This window comes from Argiope bruennichi, chromosome 5 (assembly GCF_947563725.1).
Source record: "Argiope bruennichi chromosome 5, qqArgBrue1.1, whole genome shotgun sequence".
Lineage (NCBI taxonomy): Eukaryota > Metazoa > Arthropoda > Arachnida > Araneae > Araneidae > Argiope > Argiope bruennichi.
The window spans coordinates 39,144,541-39,164,972 of NC_079155.1; the positions used below are offsets into that span (position 1 = coordinate 39,144,541).

The window sequence follows — 20,432 nt, forward strand, 5'->3', positions numbered from 1 at the left end:
AAAACATTATTTTTTCCCATTAATGCACTATTTTATCTTACACCTTATATACTGAATAAATAAATACATTCAGAAAATCCTTTCATTCGAAATGAGAGTTGAAAAATAAATCAAAGATTCTTTGGAATTAAAATTTAAATATTTTAAAAAGAATCGTTCATCTGGAATAAGCTGAAATTATATGGTAGAAATATTACTTTGTATTATTTCCTAGGTACAAAAGAAAAATAGAGAAATAAAAGAACGGTTAAGAAAATCGAAATACCTAAGATAACTGATTAAAAAAGAATTATGACCTTATGAGAAAGAATTATATTAATATTAAAGGTGAATTCGAGACCCTTTTTTAATGTCATGATTATAATAATTTAAAATCAAAAATTTGATTTGAATGTAACATTTTTAGAGAATAAAATAAGAATTAATGAAGTTCAAATGATTAAATTCGGTATAGATGAAAATCAAAAAAATTATAAGGTCGAAAATATTGCCAAAATATCAAATACAAAACATACAAAAGTGATAATTGATACTATATAAATACAAGAAGTTGACAATTGATACTATATAAATAGAAGAAAAATTCAATGTTTTTAATAAAATTAGATGAATAATCATACCAATATTTTTTTGTTTCAAAATTAAATACCTTTTTAAGCAGTAACGGAAAATGCCATAAACATTTATAGTGTTTTCCGTTACTTTTACTTTGTTGTATACAAAGAGAAAATATAATATTCATCAAAATATTCGAGCTAGACACAAGTGTGACTCAAAAATGTTTTGAGCTAGACAAATGAAATTTTATAAATGGTCTACGCTTGACTTGGCACAAAATGTGTCGATTTTTATCAAATTTTAAAAGAAATTCATTCGCAGAAGATCTGTCTGGCTGTTTGAGTACAAGTAAACACCATAATTACAAAATGTAAAGGACTATGTAGATAAAATTTGTACTGGTTTAGCATCTAAATTAAAGATTCATATCAAACATTAAACTAAATCCATAAGGAGGTTGACCGTCTGCATTTTTGTAAGCATTTAACTTTTACAATAATTCAAAAGCGCAATACCTTAGATAAATGAAATTTGGCATGCAGTTTCAATGTCTAAAGTGTAAATCGTATCCAAATTATGATCCAAATCTATAAATACAGACAGATATGAGGGTTACTACATATCTGTATTTATAACCTACTACTTCAATAACGCAAAGACTACGTAAATGAAATTTGGAATACCATTTTTTACATAAATTGCAGTTCCTTATCAAATTTTAAATAATGAACTTCTGTTGGTCTTTAAGTTCTCATGCATATAAACGCGATAATTCAAGAAAACAAGACTTAAACAAATGAAATTTGCTATTTATTATTAAAATTGTATTAGGTATCAAATTTTAAATTGAATTGGTCCACAAAAAAGGAGTCTAAAAAACATATTCCGCTTTCTTTAGTAGACAACGAAGCGCAAAATTCTCACTTGCGAGACACTGGAAATAAAAATCTGAGCATTAGGATTCATAATCTTGAGAAAGGTACATAATTTTATGCTAGGGTGGTGAATAATATCTTTAATAAAGAGTATATGAGAAAATATTAGAGATACTACACCCGTTGGTTTTTATTTTGGTATGTAACAAAAAAAACTGACATTGTGAGAAAAAACGCAAATAATCAATATCTGTTATTTAAAAAAATATTTTCTTGATCCACGCCAAATAGTATAAATATAAGTGACCAATTTTTACAACAATGACATATTTTTGTCCTCTTGCAAAACAGATGAATTTCGGAGAACTTAATGTAGAAAATCCAAATGCCAACGTAGTGACAGGACAGTCACCAGAAAAGGCATGACTAACCACCTGGACTTTCGAAGATTTAATTTTCAAAATGGGTTTTCATATAGAATTTATAGAATAGACTAATAGAGACGATCTGCTTCATTTTATCTATATTTTTCACTTGAATATAATCCTCAGAATTCACAGAAAAAAAACATTTAATTTCCTTATTTCCTCATTTATCTTTTGACTGAAGATTACTTTTATTTTATAGTTCTTTTTTTTAATTTTATATTAAAACCTTACACATATAAGGGGACAGTGGACTTTGAAAAAAGCAAAAATGGATGAAAAATGACCTATTATTTTTATTATCTCATCATCAAAATCTATTTTTAATTTCAATTTAATTAGTGTCATAAAATGTATTGTTCAATAAAATGAATATTTTAAAAGCACGGTGAAAAATATTCATTTTAATGACTTTTCACAAAATGATATAGTTAAATTTAAATATCTTAGAAATGCTCCAGGTTTCCTAAGGAAATTAAATAAAATTGATAATGAAGATTTGAGATAAACATTAAAAGAAAATTGAGTATGCATTTTGTGTTTCGGGAGTTTTAAGATAGTTAAAAGTCAATTTTAGTTCAGAAGAAAAAAAATCTTATGAAAATTCTGTAAGTGTGCATAAAAATATTTCAAAAAATTTGCATTTTATTAGAATTATAAACACAGTTTTGTTCCAAATAAATTTATATTGAGTAATAATAAGAAGAAAATGAAATCGACTGGAATATATATATAAATGATGCATTAGTTTTTTTAAATAAAATATTTCGTTTTAAAAAGTTTTTAAAGAAATTTTACGCATTTATATTTTAATAGCTATGCATAAATAATTTCATAACCCTAAAAGAATAATTCGCAAAAGTGTCTAATAGAGTCCATCGTCCCCCTTAATTTTATTTCCCCGCCGCAAGCTATACATTTTAATTTAGAAGTGGCAAAAATATCCTTTCGAATTCCAGTTGCATATTCCATAAAATATTCAAACTCAGGATCGACGGTTAGTTTTGAATGCAAATAATTATTTTGTCTCTGCATTTAAAGGCACGCGGTATTCCCAATCTCGATTAACGGAAGTCCTCAGAGAATCCATTAAAACTGGTCTTTGACCATTCATCTATAATTAACTATGGAAGATTAAAAGAAAGCATTAAACAAACTCCAATAAATATTGGAGTGATTAATACTGCGCACTCGAGCAGGTGAATTGCACAAAAATTTATTAAAGAGATGATTGAAAATCTTATTATGAGTCCATTTCGCTTTAAAGCAGAGAAAAAGAAATATAATTTGTAGGCGGATAGCACTTTAATGATTGTGTTTGGTTGCAAGTATCGGATCTTTAGCGCCATTTTAAATTAATGCAATTTGAAAGATTTTTGCATTATGTGCGGAAGAATTAATAATGGATTTTGTATTCAGATGTCGAAATTTGTGGAATTTTCTGGAAGGGTTCAAAAAAAAAATAACAATTTTTTTTAAATATAGATAATTATAAAGATTCAATTTCTAAACAAAATATGAAATACATATTTAATTTTAGATACATTTCGTATGCATTGATAAGTTCTGAAAATTGTACTATTCTAAGCAATTGAACTGACAGGCCAGTTACGAAACATTCAAAATAGCATTCTATCCTTTAAGCCACAAGTAGCTATATTTTCTGTAAAAACACGTTTTATGTCTTGCAAGCCCCAATGTGCCATGGCCCCAGTGGTAGGGACAGCTTAAAAAAATTCATGAAGATAAAGATATATGTGATGGTGAAAAATTTCAGTATTTCCTGCAATCAACACAAAAGCGATCGCCAACAAGGCAGTTAATAGAATCTTTCTCACCAATAGGACAAAATAATGAGAAAGCTGTCAAATGCGTAAAACAGTGCTACGGAAGAGATGATTTGCTGATCGAAATTTTCATCAGACAACTTCTTTCGGTTGTCATAAATAATGCGAATCCTTAAGGTCAAAAGTATTCTTTAGTTAGACTGAACTTTAAGACAGCTCAGAACAATAAAATCATTAGGAGTTGCGAAAAATAACTTTTCAGCTCTATTGCTTTTTATCCCCTTGCAGAAGAATCTTGCTTCCCAAACGATTTATTGAGAGTTTACGAACACAATCAAACTGAATTAATTACAGCAGAAAGTTTAGGGTGTGGTGGGCTCATCTTTTGAACTTTCATAAAAAAGAAATCGAATCGGTACAAAAATTGATTACTGCGCGTTCTTCTTTCAATTTAGAAAAACATAATAAAAAATGATGAATCATCATGTTCGTGTAAAAGTAAATAAGCCATATCGTTTTGATTTATTTAGTAATTCGAGAAGGAATTCGTATCCAGTTGATTAAAAAAAATAGGAAATGTGCCTTCTCTGCGATAAATCGCATGACTCAAGATAGTAGGTTTGCAAAGATTTAACATATGAAAAAAAGGAGATTCTTTAACCGAGGAATTTGTTTCCGATGTTTAAATTCTAAACACAGATCTATTGTTCGCAAATAATTAATTATTCTAAACGCAGTGGGAAACATTAGTCTATCATGTGTCAAGTTCGGAACAAAAGTAAGAATAATTTTTTTTTCTTACATTTAGAATTTTGAATTTCAGGCCTAGAAATACCAAAACTAATATTGCGATTGTTTATCACTGAATTACTGCTTTTCTTACTGTTTAATGTAAATGGTGTTCTTGTATTGTTTGCCACCGGATTCCAAAACCCTCTTCGCATGCGTTATGATGGGTTTAATTCGACAAAATAGAGGTGATAGGATACATGAAAGGAGTAGATGTTTACACTTTACAATACAGTAAATTCTAGAAATGTGCACTTCGTTCCACGTACCACCCCTTAATGAGGTAGTATCGTCGAAAGGTGGTCGTTTCGTATTTTCGTATCGAACAAAGTGCCGATTTTATCATTTAACCTATTAGACATTCTCACCGCGCAGACACGAATATATTTTTGGATATTATTCGTAACAATATATTTTATATGTCTATACTGGTTATAAACCTACAGCAACCCTCATTAAATATTACATTTTTTTTTATATTGAATGTTCGATGTCAAGTAACTGAGCAATTAAAATGTCACGTAACTTCATAATCATGATTCCTTCGAACAATCACATGTTAAAGTCGTGTTATTTTAATGAACGTATACTCTCTTCTTTTTGTACATGAACTTTTTCAATGGCAAGTAATCCCATGACATCATAGCGCTATTAAAACTGCAATTATCTGGCTCATCCTAATTCTAACTTTCACAGTATTACAAATTCACTTTTAATTGTCTTGTAAAATACACAGATATTGAACAGAATTCTCCTTTCCAAGAATTTGAATGTCAGGTGAACAAAATAATTTATTGTTGGAAATTAGGCAAAAAAAAAGAGAAATATTTAAGAATTTTTCCAATAATTAAAAAAATTTGCACGGCTATTAAATTGATATCATTAAAAAGTTTTTTTTAAAACGGTTTAATTTTAAAACTATTTTTGTGTAATAATAATATCGTAAATTATCGCGAAATACCGCAATCTTAAATTCATTTTTAATTAATTAAAATTTCAAAAAAATGTTTCCATGATTGGCATTTTCACTCTCCAAGATATGTGTGTTCCAACTCATATACAGGCATACTTACATTTATTTTTATTGTTAGTAGAGATATAGTTGCGTTTATGAAAAAATGAATACCAATGCGAAATATACAAATAAATACGAAAAATAGAAACTAAAATTGGAACCTATGCGAAATATAGAGAAAAATATGAAAAATAGAGACCAAACAATGATACTCCCTAGCAGATTTGGCCAAAATTTAACGCACATATACAATTTAAAGATAAATCTTGAAATAGCTCTTTGAATTTTCAAGTCAATGTGTTTACATGCATACGGACAGACAAATAAGCTCTTCTTCGATGGATCTGTCAAAGTTTTGATAAAAATTTACGAACTTGGTTTAAATTACTTGGTAGTAAAAAGATAGACAGACATGATTCCACAAATGTGTTTTCCAGATTCAGAAATCTCAGAAAAGTCTGAAAGGTGGGTTAAAATCTCGTCATTTGACAATTATATTATTTTCTCTTTGTATATGGAAAAAGCAATCAAAATAATTCACGAATTCTCAATGCTAAGCTTATCTCTAATCAATTAAATATTCCCAAATTGCCTTTCACCCAATATCTTCATAAACCCTTTAACTCACAAATGATAAAAAGTTGTAGCAAATATTTTTTAGATGCAGAGACTAAGTAGGACATGTAAAATATATTTACGAGTTCTTAGAAATTTCATTTTATTAATAATTTTTTTCATTAGTTCATAGAAATTTATTTTAGTTTTACCCAGAAATCTGTGTACAAAGGCATGCTTATATACTTATGTAAAGCATTTGGAATTCTACTATATCTTCTATAATTTTTCCTCAACAATTTCTTTCATAATTTATAGCATTACAATGATAAATTGAGGGTATCATAATTTGTTTTTAGATCGAGTAGCAACTGAGACACCATTTGTCCTCCGAATTCATAATCAAAACCATTGTCTGCTTATTCTGTGTTATTAATATTCAATTTTATGATCATATATCCAAAATTAATTTAATGTAAATAGTTGTTATATAAGTCCTAATTTATTTTGATAACAAATTAAGAAATTTCCGGAGATCTCTTTTATTGACTTATGAAGTATCGATGTTATTGTTAATATTTTCTTTAAGCAAATTTTTTGTACTTTTATTTATTTTGAGTATACCGTGCATATTATTCTGTGTATATTATTTATTTTGTGTAAACAGTTACCGAGAATATTCTAATTTGATTTTCCACTTTTTTTGAACGAAAGTTCGATCACTTTCGAAATTTTTTCTAACAATTCTAACTTTTGTCTCTTCAATGTTATCGCTACCTTTTCCATCTGTTACGATGTGAAACTAAAATCTCGAAAGAAAAAACTCTACCTTTTCTTTCGTTTAGAATGGTTCTCGGACATTTGTATTGACGTCGTTTCACAGTTCAACATAGCTGTTTATTTCTTTTAATCTTCCTAAAGACTTTAGTTTTGGAGAAACTTTTTGAATGTGAGTTTTGTCTGCGACGGAAATTCTACTTCGACTTTTAGGACAGGCATTTTTCTTTACTGTAGAGTCGAAGTATGGGAATTTGCTTTCTCAACTGTTTTAATAAGACAAAGATATCCCCTCAAAGAGAAACGAAATGTGATATTTTTAAAATTTTTATTTAATCTGTTCGAATGTTTAAATATTTAAAGGAAAACTTTGTTTTGAGAATAAGTAAAAAATATATAACTTAATGTCTTTGGCTCAGTAATTTACTGAAAGGCATATTATTAAAGGTTGAAGGAATAACTTATCACCATGAAATTTTTTTCGCCATTTTTTTTAATAAATCTATTTTGAATTTTACGAATATATGAATTAACTGAATCAAATTTACAAACGTGGTATTCCATTAATAAAATTAGTAAAAAAACAATTTGTCTTTCTTTCTTAGCCGTTTTAACCTTTTAGATGGAAGAAATTTATGCTATGTTTTAAATTAATAAGATAAAACGATTAAATGATTTCGAAAAATGAAAGAAATTTCCGCTAATTTACTTAAAAATTCGGAAGATTACTGTCATTTTATTCACCCAGTTGTTACTTCCTCGGTAAAGAATTTGCAAGTATTTTTAATTTAATATGTTTATTTCATTATGATAATCTCTATCGAAAATATGTTTAATGGTTAAATAAATTTAACAAAATGCAGGCAAATATTGTGAACATTCTTTTACAACATGTTTTCAAAACAGACATATATACTTTGATGTAGCTAAATTTAGTGAATGCACTATAAATCACCTGGCTAAGAAAATTGTTTAACTGTATATTAGGTTTATTTAACGGTAAAATATCTGTTTTTTGCAATCTAATTCATTTGGCTTCGACTATTTCACTAATGGAATTTTTCAAAAAACAAAAGTATGTGATGGAATACCTTTTTAGCTACAGTAAAAGAGCATTCCCAAGTATACATTAAACTTGTTAAACAAATGAGTCCCTACTTTTTTAAATCCTTATTTAGTATGATAATTATGCAATCGAGGAATTTAATTTTTTTTTCTTCTCTATAACTTTTCTAAAACTATACATCAAGTACAATACAAGCAAGTACATCTAAATTTTGATTGGACTGATTATAAAAATTTCTTCATGTAAAGATGATTAAATATAGTTATTCATAGAATATTCTTATATATAGCATGTAGGAAAATAATGACTACATTTGAAAAAACAATTTCGGACGTGCGGGGAGAGGAGGAATTATTTCCAGTAGCTCCAATGTAAAAAAAATGCACTTAATGATAAGAACATGTCCCTAAACATGAATACTGACATATCAAATTCAAGATCTAACTGTTTTTCAGTAAAATGCATTGGTTTGTAAGTTCAATAACTCATACATAAATAAGTTCATGGGGGTTCATAAGGTTAATAAGTTCATCAAACGTTTAATAGGGAGGCGGGGGTGGAGAATAAGTTCATCTAACTCTTTGTTTTCTTGTAGTAGTTTGTGTTTTCATGTGTGAGTTTTTTTAATATATTACTAAACATTGAATGAATAAATAAGTTTGTGCACGGATTAATAAAATTTTATTTCTGTTTTCTTTAAAACAACATAATCATATCTATTCCGCCTTTTATATCTTCTATTAAAAAATTTACTCCGGATTAATAGTAAAATTAGTAATAGTAGTAGTACGGATTAATAGTAATAGTGCACGCTCTCTTATTCGCCTCAGAGTCGAAACCTATCTAAATTCCTGTTCGTTGGTGCAATCGTTATTAAAAAAAATTTTAAGTAAGTAATTACACACAGAGATATCGATTGTTGGCGAAAATATCGAATATCTTTTTATTAATTATTCTGCATTTCTGTAAAGCGTATTTTAAAAAATAGTTTATATTCAGTTTCTACATTTATTTTACATAGCCGCCACTACATAAGCATGCATTCATTACAATTCGATAAAAAAATTGAATGCATCGTTTATCATGAATGCATTCACACTGATTACATTTAGAGACACATGAGTGTGAAATATCTGAAATTAATATAAAATGTCCTAATATACCAAAATCGGGTAATAAACGGTCTTCGAAATAAGAGCGACAAAAAGGAACGCTCAATGGTAAATTTTTTCATGAAAATTACTCTCCTGAAGATAATGGGATCCATAATATTCTTCAGGGTGCAGCTGCCAAAGATAAGTAATCCTAATGCTTTTCTTTCTGAAAAAATTTTCGTAGTCGAAAAAAATATATTTATATATATTTATTTTGTTTGTTTTAAGGTTGATTCCGTTTTTAAAATAGTTGGGAAAGTATATTTTTTCCAATGCTATTTTCAAATTTTCTGAAATTAAACTATTCATTTAAAATCTCATATTTCTTCAGAATATAAAACTAACGAATGTTTGTGACAGTTTTGAATTATTTTTATACGTTGCTTGTTTTCAAAGAATTTGAAAAAAAAAAAAGAAAGGGGGGGGGGGGGAATGCAAAGCCGTCGCCGATTTTGTTAAGTTTCAACTTGAGAATCAAGCAGATGAGGGCATTTTTTTTCTGTGTCCACATTTTTAACTTTTGATGCTTTTCCCATTGATATAATTGGAGGAATTTCATTAGAAAACTAAGGAAATATGTAATTTAATGAACAGAACTATATAAGGGCTCAAAATTATTAAAATTAATATTAGTCCATCAATATTAGAAAAAAAAATGTTAAGAAAGCCATTATGACCAAATTACCTAGAATATTTAATTGAAATTTTTTTAACCATTAATTCTAATGAATCAACGTCGTGAAAGCAGATTTGACTCTACTAATACTAAAAGAAAATGTGCGAATGTGTTGGCGCAATATAGGACATCCAGTTTCACTCTTAACTACCAAATTTTGTGAGTATATTTTGGATTGCGAGAATGTCTCCCAGTGTAATTTTTAAATAAAGGAATAAGCAGCGTTTGTGTATTGCGTTTTTCAGAGATAAAACAAAACGGAATTTTACAGTATTTAAATTTTTAAAATATTTATTCTTTTCAAAACAAATGCTTAAATATTTATGTGTAGTTATAACTGACTTTTAAAGATGTGTTTAAGAATATGCAGTAACATATTTCCATTGTTGTAATTAAAGCTCAAAGTATTTTCAATGTTATTATGAATATTTAATATTCGTTGCAGTGTGTATTTCTTTTATTATTATTATTATTTTCCTTTGTTATATTTTCTTATTTCGAATCACATGAACTTCTATTTTAAATTTTGTAAATATTTGATAAAAATTGCTATTTATTGAATAGTTAAATAAAAATAAATTTTTCTAGGTAATGAGCATTACTTTTTGAGACAATGAAATATTATATTTATATATATGTATAACAAAAATTTTTAATTACTGAATTCCAAATGTTTTCATTTATAAAAATATAGTTACTGTGATTAAAAGTCTAAATTTCATAGCTGAAAAATCCCACACATATCACACTCGATTATTCTGACCCGCTTTGAGACACTATGATAAATCCGAATGAATGAACGTGGCGACATCATATGCGAGAACTATGGTTCAATCCTAATGACCATTACTAGCCTCTAAATAACTTCTCTCGGAGAAGGCACTTTCCTGCATTGATAGAAGGTAGGGACCGTCACAACATTTCTGCACCCACCAGGACGACGAGAAAAAACCACCTTCTCATCTACACATCTGAAATGCATACTTTATGCATACATCCTTTCAGATGTCTTGAAAGAATAGCTGTGTCACCTTTCCGCTCTTAATAAGTTTAATCTGTCCTTGCAAACAGAGCAATTAGAGTTTGCAAGTCAAGAATTATAAACATGAAATTTTATTCAAAATAGTGAAGGATATCGACATAATTCAATATAATATTGATATGATGTTGATATATTTTACGGAACGAAGTGCATCACTTATACATTACGCAAGTGCATCACTTATTATATTACGCGAGTACAGTTAGAGAATTCAGATGCGTGTTGTTAAATGTATTTTGCGTAGATTAGTGAAAAATTGAAAGTAAGAAATTTCGGAATGGAACTCATTTCTATCTGAATTGTTTCCATTTGCATGATAAATTTGAAACGAAAAAGCAATTACAGAAAAAAAAAGACAATTTCAACTGGAAGTATTTTGGATAAAATTTTGACATGAAGAAATGAACGTCCATTCATTTAAGCTTTATTTCAGGATTTAAAAAGGACTTTCGTCTTATTGTTTTTATGTCGAAGAATCGTGATCAATAAATGATTAAATAAATGTGTCATAGGAATTACATATATTTTTCATTAAAAAGATTTTAAATAAACTGATTCGAAAACGGTCATTGTTCATTTAAAGGGGAAAAAAATTGGGAATTAGAAAACTCGAAAAATATCTATATTAGGGAAATTTCCTAAAAGAAATAGATTTGTTGATATGAACCAACCAGATGTTTAGAATGTTTAAAAAAATGAATACATCCTTTGCAGGCCGACAGATTATCTTCAGCTTAATAATTTTAGAAATTTCAGCTAATCAAACTCTCATATTTTTAGCCCTCACTTTCTGAAAATGATAATCCGTCTGATCACAGGTATTTTAAATATAATTCTTCCGGAATATATGAATTCACTCAGAATCGCAAACCTCTGCACTGATAGTTAAACGGGCAAATAAATCTCAAATTTTTCAAATCTTTTTCCCGATTTTTTCCTTTTTATTCCTTCGACGCTTACACAGCAGTGCGTTCTCAGTTCGATGCAAAACAACGTATTATAACTATAACATGTGATATTACCTAGATAGCTCTAATGGATCTTGTAATATTGGCTGATTATGCCAAAATGAGCACAAAATTTCTCATGCATGAACCAGTTTCTGATAATATACTTTTTTAAGAACAAATATATTCTACGATACAAATTCTTCAAAAGAGTCCGACGAACATCTAGAATTTATTTACATTTTTGTTTTATATTTTTAAAATGATCCTGTGAAAAATATATTCTGTAAAACTGAGATGTAAGTTTTCAGCAAAAAAATAAATTACATGAAAGAAATGCAAAAGAAAGATAGAATCCATGGAAGTGACAAAGAATTCAGCTGAAAAGAAATCTTTTCCCTGGACACTAAAATAAAAAGATAGATAAAGTAAAATTGTTTTAAATGTACTAAAAATTCACACAAAAACAAAAGGTTTTTGGCATAAGAAATTTATTTGCATTTAATAAATGTAATGATAAAACGGTTAACAATTTTCCGAAGAACATTGTGATTTTATTTAGTAAGAGGCATTTATCTGATTTAACCAAGAATAGGCGCCATTGCCTGTCTGACAGTAGCCAGAGATGCATCAGCTCCATTTGGGTTAACAGGACCAATGGAGCAATTATTTATTATATGAACAAGAATAGAAATCAATTCCAGCAAACCTTGGATTACAACGTCATTAGCAGAGGCACCATAAGCAGAAGCGCTAACTTGGGAGATAATATTTGATGCTACATCGGATAGAGCGGACGAACCACCATATACAATAGGTCCAATGTTAGACACTATTCTATTTACCGCTTCAGGGGATGCCAGACCACTCAGTGCACTACTATACGCACCAGCTTCTGTTGCTGCACCAGCCGTTCCATATCCATATCCACCGTAATTTGCAGTACCAACTCCACTAGAAGACGAGACACTTGAAGATGCTGAAGCTCCAGCCGCAGCTGATGCACCAGCGCCAGCTGCCGCTGCGCCACCGTATCCAGCTCCTCCTCCAAGATCGTAAGTTCTTATAGTTTGGGTTACCGAAGAAGAGGCGCTTGAGGCAGCAGATGACGCTGTACTTTCATTAATCGCACCAGATTCCGCAAGAAGTTTTCCCATGTTATACGACAGAGCCTGAACAAAAGCAGCCTGGTCGCTAGCACTCTGTGCCATGGAAGCAGCCATTCTGGCCATTTCGTTAGACAAGTAGTTAGCCGTATTAGCATCCAAGCCCAAGCTTTGAGCTGCAGTAGCAGCCATTGAGGATGCAGTCGCTTGAGCAGAAGAGGAAGTTACAGTTTCAGAGGTTAAAACACCCGAGGATAGTAAATTCTTGGTAAACTCTTGAGCAAAGGCATCTCCAATGACATTACCAGTTCCTGCACCAGCTCCTGCGCCAGCACCATATCCGACGCCGCTTCCAGCTCCGAAACCAGCACCGTAACCTCCTCCGTATCCGGCTCCAAAACCAACACCTGATCCAGAGCCAGTTCCCGCTCCAGTTCCATAACCGCTTCCAGATCCCGCTCCAGCACTTGATCCAGCTCCAGAACCAGCACCATAGCCACTTCCATAACCGGCTCCAGAACCTGATCCAGCTCCGGCTCCTACCCCAGATCCAGCACCTGCACCAGATCCAGCTCCTGCTCCAGATCCGGCTCCAGTGCCATAACCACTTCCAGATCCCACACCAGCACCAGCACCCGATCCAGATCCTGAACCAGCACCAAAACCTCCACCATATCCAGCTCCGGCTCCAGCACCTGATCCCGCACCATAACCTGCTCCAGCTCCCGCACCTGATCCAGTGCCTGATCCAGATCCTGCTCCTGCACCTGATCCCGCACCATAACCTGCTCCAGCTCCCGCACCTGATCCAGCGCCTGATCCAGATCCTGCTCCTGCACCTGATCCAGCGCCAGCTCCTGCACCTGATCCAGCGCCAGCTCCAGCACCATAACCGCTTCCAGATCCCGCTCCGGCTCCAGCACCTGATCCCGCACCATAACCTGCTCCAGCTCCAGCACCATAACCGCTTCCAGATCCTGCTCCGGCTCCAGCACCTGATCCCGCACCATAACCTGCTCCAGCTCCAGCACCATAACCGCTTCCAGATCCAGATCCTGCTCCTGCACCTGATCCCGCACCATAACCTGCTCCAGCTCCCGCACCTGATCCAGCGCCTGATCCAGATCCTGCTCCTGCACCTGATCCAGCGCCAGCTCCAGCACCATAACCGCTGCCAGATCCCGCTCCGGCTCCAGCACCTGATCCCGCACCATAACCTGCTCCAGCTCCAGCACCATAACCGCTTCCAGATCCTGCTCCGGCTCCAGCACCTGATCCCGCACCATAACCTGCTCCAGCTCCAGCACCATAACCGCTTCCATATCCTGCTCCGGCTCCAGCACCTGATCCAGCGCCTGATCCAGATCCTGCTCCTGCACCTGATCCAACTCCAGAACCAGCACCATATCCGCTTCCGTAACCGGCTCCAGAACCAGACCCTGCTCCGGCACCGGCACCCGATCCATATCCAGATCCTGCTCCAGCGCCAGATCCAGCTCCAGCACCTGAACCAACTCCATAGCCACTTCCGTAACCAGACCCAGCTCCAGTACCGGCACCTGATCCGTATCCAGATCCCGCCCCTGATCCAGATCCAGCTCCCGCTCCAGCACCTGATCCAGATCCAGCTCCCGCTCCAGCACCTGATCCAGATCCAGCTCCCGCTCCAGCACCTGATCCAGCACCAGCTCCTGCTCCCGATCCAGCTCCAGCACCTAATCCTGCTCCGTAGCCTGCACCTGATCCTGCTCCGTATCCTGCACCTGATCCAGCACCGGCTCCGACACCATAACCGCTTCCGTATCCACCTCCGGCACCTGATCCAGCTCCAGAACCACTTCCGTAACCGGCTCCAGCACCTGATCCTGCTCCGTAGCCTGCACCTGATCCTGCTCCGTATCCTGCACCTGATCCAGAACCGGCTCCTGCTGCCGATCCAGCTCCAGCACCTGATCCTGCTCCGTAGCCTGCACCTGATCCTGCTCCGTATCCTGCACCTGATCCAGCACCGGCTCCGGCACCATAGCCGCTTCCGTATCCAGCTCCGGCACCTGATCCAGCTCCAGAACCACTTCCGTAACCGGTTCCAGAACCTGACCCAGCTCCGGCTCCTGCACCCGATCCGTATCCAGCTCCCGCTCCCGATCCAGATCCAGCTCCAGTTCCTGATCCAGCTCCAGCACCTGATCCAGCTCCGGCTCCTGCACCTGATCCCGCGCCCGCACCTAATCCAGCTCCGGCTCCTGCACCTGATCCAGCTCCAGCTCCTGATCCAGCGCCAAATCCGTATCCAGCTCCAGCTCCGGCTCCTGATCCAGATCCAGCTCCGGCACCCGATCCGTATCCAGCTCCAGCGCCATATCCGTATCCAGCACCAGCACCCGACCCAGATCCGGCTCCTGCTCCCGATCCAGCTCCAGCACCTGATCCCGTGCCGGCTCCAACACCATATCCACTTCCTGATCCCGCTCCGGCACCCAATCCGTAACCATATCCAGCTCCTGCTCCCGATCCAGCTCCAGCACCTGATCCTGCTCCGTAGCCTACACCTGATCCTGCTCCGTATCCTGCGCCTGATCCAACACCGGCTCCGGCACCATAACCGCTTCCGTATCCCGATCCTGCACCTGATCCAGCACCAGAACCACTTCCGTAACCAGCTCCTGAACCTGACCCAGCTCCAGCTCCTGCACCCGATCCGTATCCAGCTCCCGCTCCAGCACCTGATCCAACGCCAGATCCGTATCCAGCACCAGCACCTGATCCATATCCGGCTCCTGCACCCGATCCAGCACCTGAACCAGCTCCTGCTCCTGCACCAGATCCAGCACCATAACCGCTTCCAGATCCCGCTCCAGCACCGGATCCAGCTCCAGAACCACTTCCGTAACCGGCTCCTGAACCTGACCCAGCTCCGGCTCCGGCTCCCGATCCGTATCCAGCACCTGATCCAGATCCCGCTCCTGCACCTGATCCAGCTCCAGCACCTGAACCTGCTCCGGCTCCTGAACCTGATCCAGCTCCATAACCGCTTCCTGATCCCGATCCGTAACCAGCTCCAGCTCCTGATCCATATCCAGCTCCTGCTCCCGATCCAGCTCCAGCACCCGATCCAGCACCTGATCCTGAACCAACACCAATTCCGGATCCTAAACCAGCGCCATAGCCACTTCCGAAACCGGCTCCAGAACCTGAACCAGCTCCTGCTCCCGCACCTGATCCAGCGCCATATCCGGCTCCAGTACCGAACCCTCTTCCGTATCCAGCTCCCGCACCTACGCCCGTTCCAGCTCCAGCTCCTGCACCTGATCCAGCGCCGGCTCCAGTACCATAACCGCTTCCTGATCCAGCTCCAGAACCACTTCCGATACCGGCTCCTGCACCTGATCCAGCGCCGGCTCCAGTACCATAACCGCTTCCTGATCCAGCTCCAGAACCACTTCCGATACCGGCTCCTGCACCTGATCCCGCTCCGTAACCGCTACCAGATCCCGATCCTGCACCTGATCCAGCTCCATATCCGGCTCCAGCACCTAATCCTCTTCCGTATCCAGCTCCAGCACCTGATCCTGAACCAACACCAATTCCGTATCCTGAACCAGCACCATAGGAACTTCCAAAACCGGCTCCAGAACCTGATCCAGCTCCCGCACCTACGCCCGATCCAGCTCCGGCCCCTGCACCTGATCCAGCGCCGGCTCCAGTACCATATCCACTTCCAGTTCCCGCTCCGGCACCTGATCCAGCTCCAGAACCACTTCCGTTACCGGCTCCAGAACCTGACCCAGCTCCGGCTCCTGCTCCCGATCCTGATCCTGATCCAGATCCAGCTCCAGCTCCTGATCCTGCGCCAGATCCGTATCCAGCACCAGCACCCGACCCAGATCCGGATCCTGCTCCCGTTCCAGCTCCAGCACCTGAACCAGCTCCGGCACCTGCACCTGATCCAGTGCCATATCCGGCTGCAGCACCTAATCCTCTTCCATATCCAGCTCCAGCACCTGTTCCAGCACCATAACCGCTTCCATATCCCGATCCAGCACCTGATCCTGAACCAGCTCCTGTTCCGGATCCTGAACCAGCACCTGATCCAGCGCCATATCCGGCTCCAGTGCCAAATCCTGTTCCGTATCCAGCTCCAGCTCCTGCGCCTGATCCAGCTCCGGCTCCAACACCATATCCACTTCCTGATCCCGCTCCGGCACCCAATCCATATCCAGCTCCTGCTCCCGATCCAGCTCCAGCACCTAATCCTGCTCCGTAGCCTACACCTGATCCTGCTCCGTAGCCTACACCTGATCCTGCTCCGTATCCTGCACCTGATCCAACTCCGGCTCCGGCACCATAACCGCTTCCGTATCCCGATCCTGCACCTGATCCAGCACCAGAACCACTTCCGTAACCAGCTCCTGTACCTGATCCAGCGCCAGATCCGTAACCAGCTGCAGCACCTGATCCATATCCGGCTCCTGCACCCGCTCCAGCACCTGAACCAGCTCCTGCTCCTGCGCCAGATCCAGCACCATAACCGCTTCCAGATCCCGCTCCAGCACCGGATCCAGCTCCAGAACCACTTCCGTAACTGGCTCCTGAACCTGACCCAACTCCGGCTCCGGCTCCCGATCCGTATCCAGCACCTGATCCAGCGCCAGATCCGTATCCAGCTCCAGCACCTGAGCCAGATCCTGCTCCTGCACCCGATCCAGCTCCAGCACCTGAGCCAGATCCCGCTCCTGCACCCGATCCAGCTCCAGCACCTGATCCAGCTCCGGCTCCTGAACCTGATCCACCTCCATAACCGCTTCCTGATCCCGATCCGTAACCAGCTCCAGCTCCTGATCCAGATCCTGAGCCAGCTCCTGATCCAGCTCCTGCTCCCGATCCAGCTCCAGCACCTGAACCTGCTCCGTATCCTGCACCTGATCCAGCACCAGCTCCGGCACCATAACCACTTCCGTATCCCGATCCAGCACCTAATCCTGAACCAATACCAATTCCGGAACCTGAACCAGCTCCATAGCCACTTCCGTAACCGGCTCCAGAACCTCTCCCAGTTCCAGCTCCAGCTCCCGCTCCTGATCCAGCGCCATATCCGGCTCCAGTACCGAATCCTCTTCCGTATCCAGCTCCCGCCCCTGCGCCTGATCCCGCTCCGGCTCCTGCACCTGATCCAGCACCAAAACCACTTCCGTAACCAGCTCCTGAACCTGACCCAGCTCCGGCTCCGGCACCTGATCCGAATCCAGTTCCCGCTCCAGCACCTGATCCAGCGCCAGATCCGTATCCAGCTCCAGCACCTGATCCATATCCGGCTCCTGCACCCGATCCAGCACCTGAACCAGCTCCTGCTCCTGCGCCAGATCCAGCACCATAACCGCTTCCAGATCCCGCTCCAGCACCGGATCCAGCTCCAGAATCACTTCCGTAACCGGCTCCTGAACCTGACCCAGCTCCGGCTCCGGCTCCCGATCCGTATCCAGCACCTGATCCAGCGCCAGATCCGTATCCAGCTCCAGCACCTGAGCCAGATCCTGCTCCTGCACCCGATGCAGCTCCAGCACCTGAGCCAGATCCCGCTCCTGCACCCGATCCAGCTCCAGCACCTGAACCAGCTCCGGCTCCTGAACCGGATCCAGCTCCATAACCGCTTCCTGATCCCGATCCGTAACCAGCTCCAGCTCCTGATCCAGATCCTGCGCCAGCTCCTGATCCAGCTCCAGAACCTGATCCATATCCAGCTCCTTCTCCCGATCCAGCTCCAGCACCTGAACCTGCTCCGTATCCTGCACCTGATCCAGCACCAGCTCCGGCACCATAACCGCTTCCGTATCCCGATCCAGCACCTAATCCTGAACCAATACCAATTCCGGAACCTGAACCAGCTCCATAGCCACTTCCGTAACCGGCTCCAGAACCTCTCCCAGTTCCAGCTCCAGCTCCAGTACCGAATCCTCTTCCGTATCCAGCTCCCGCACCTGCGCCTGATCCAGCTCCGGCTCCTGCACCTGATCCAGCACCAAAACCACTTCCGTAACCAGACCCTGAACCTGACCCAGCTCCGGCTCCGGCACCCGATCCGAATCCAGCTCCCGCTCCAGCACCTGATCCAGCGCCAGATCCGTATCCAGCCCCAGCACCTGATCCAGCACCAAAACCACTTCCGTAACCAGACCCTGAACCTGACCCAGCTCCGGCTCCGGCACCCGATCCGAATCCAGCTCCCGCTCCAGCACCTGATCCAGCGCCAGATCCGTATCCAGCCCCAGCACCTGATCCATATCCGGCTCCTGCACCCGATCCAGCACCTGAACCAACTCCGGCACCTGCACCTGATCCAGCACCATAACCGCTTCCAGATCCCGCACCAGCACCGGATCCAGCTCCAGAACCACTTCCGTAACCGGTTCCTGAACCTGATCCAGCTCCGGCTCCGGCACCTGATCCAGCACCGTAACCGCTACCAGATCCCGATCCAGTACCTGATCCTGCTCCGTATCCTGCTCCGGCACCTGATCCAGCTCCAGAACCTGACCCAGCTCCGGCTCCTGCACCCGATCCGTATCCACCGCCCGCTCCTGATCCAGATCCAGCTCCTGATCCAGCGCCAGATCCGTATCCAGCTCCAGCACTTGATCCAGATCCCGCTCCGGCACCCGATCCAGCACCTGAACCAGCTCCGGCTCCTGAACCTGATCCAGCACCATAACCGCTTCCTGATCCCGATCCGTAACCAGCTCCAGCTCCTGATCCAGATCCAGCTCCAGCTCCTGATCCAAATCCAGCTCCAGAACCAGCACCGTAACCACTTCCGGCTCCCGCACCTGATCCAGCTCCAGCTCCGGCTCCTGCTCCAGATCCAAATCCCACTCCAGCACCTGCTCCAGCTCCAGCTCCCGAACCAGCACCATATCCTCTTCCAAATCCAGCTCCGGCTCCAGCACCTGCACCAACTCCCGCACCGTATCCAGCTCCAGCTCCTACTCCCGAACCTGCTCCTGCTCCCGAACCTGCTCCTGATCCTGCGGCTGATCCAGCTCCAGCTCCATATCCAGCGCCTGATCCAGCACCGTTACCGATTCCGTACCCCCCTCCATATCCAGCTCCAGCTCCGGCTCCGGCACCAGCACCGGCTCCTGCTCCTGCTCCTGCGCCAGCGCCATATCCGTATGAAGATACAGAATTTTTTTCGTCATTATACACTACTTGCATGATTTGCGACATTTCCGTTCTGAAAGTTTGATCTACTTGTCCAGTCACTTGGAGCATTGCGCTAGTCAAACAGTTGTCAACGCTGCTTGTCAAAGACGGAGAAGCTCCATTCGGGGAAGCTACTGCTGTTTCAGCTATGGATCCAGCCACACCCATCCTTATTGTTTTAAGTTTGCTTTCTGTTACTCTGTTTCCCATTTTATTTCTCTGCATTTTGGCCGTTTCTAAGACTAGGTTCAGATCCTCATTTTGTTCATATGAGAACACACCGCTTTGTTTCAAACACCCTATAAAGTTTGAGATCACTTCTACTGTAGCGTCATTTTGTCCTAGGGCCGAAAACCCTTGAAGGAATAAAATGAAGAAAAAGAACGTTAATCGAGAAAACTGATGCATCTTGGAATATCAGATGATGTCTCTCGAACGAGTGATTTAATTGAGAATTTGTACC

The 20,432-nt window shown here is 40.2% G+C and overlaps 1 protein-coding gene across 24 annotated transcripts in view; it reads right to left on the minus strand.

Moving 5' to 3' along the window:
- Positions 1-12,140: 12,140 nt before the first annotated feature.
- Positions 12,141-20,432, minus strand: part of LOC129968584 (fibroin heavy chain-like) — an 80,686-nt gene continuing 72,394 nt past the window's right edge. For 9 of the 24 annotated variants that reach the window (XM_056082635.1, XM_056082622.1, XM_056082618.1 and 6 more), the window contains one exon: positions 12,141-14,115. In XM_056082635.1, the coding sequence (XP_055938610.1) occupies positions 12,248-14,115 (1,868 nt within the window). In that variant the 3' untranslated portion in view covers positions 12,141-12,247. Of the gene's footprint in view, positions 20,396-20,432 lie in introns of those variants that run through there. The other 15 variants (XM_056082628.1, XM_056082640.1, XM_056082639.1 and 12 more) reach the window with 15 other exon arrangements.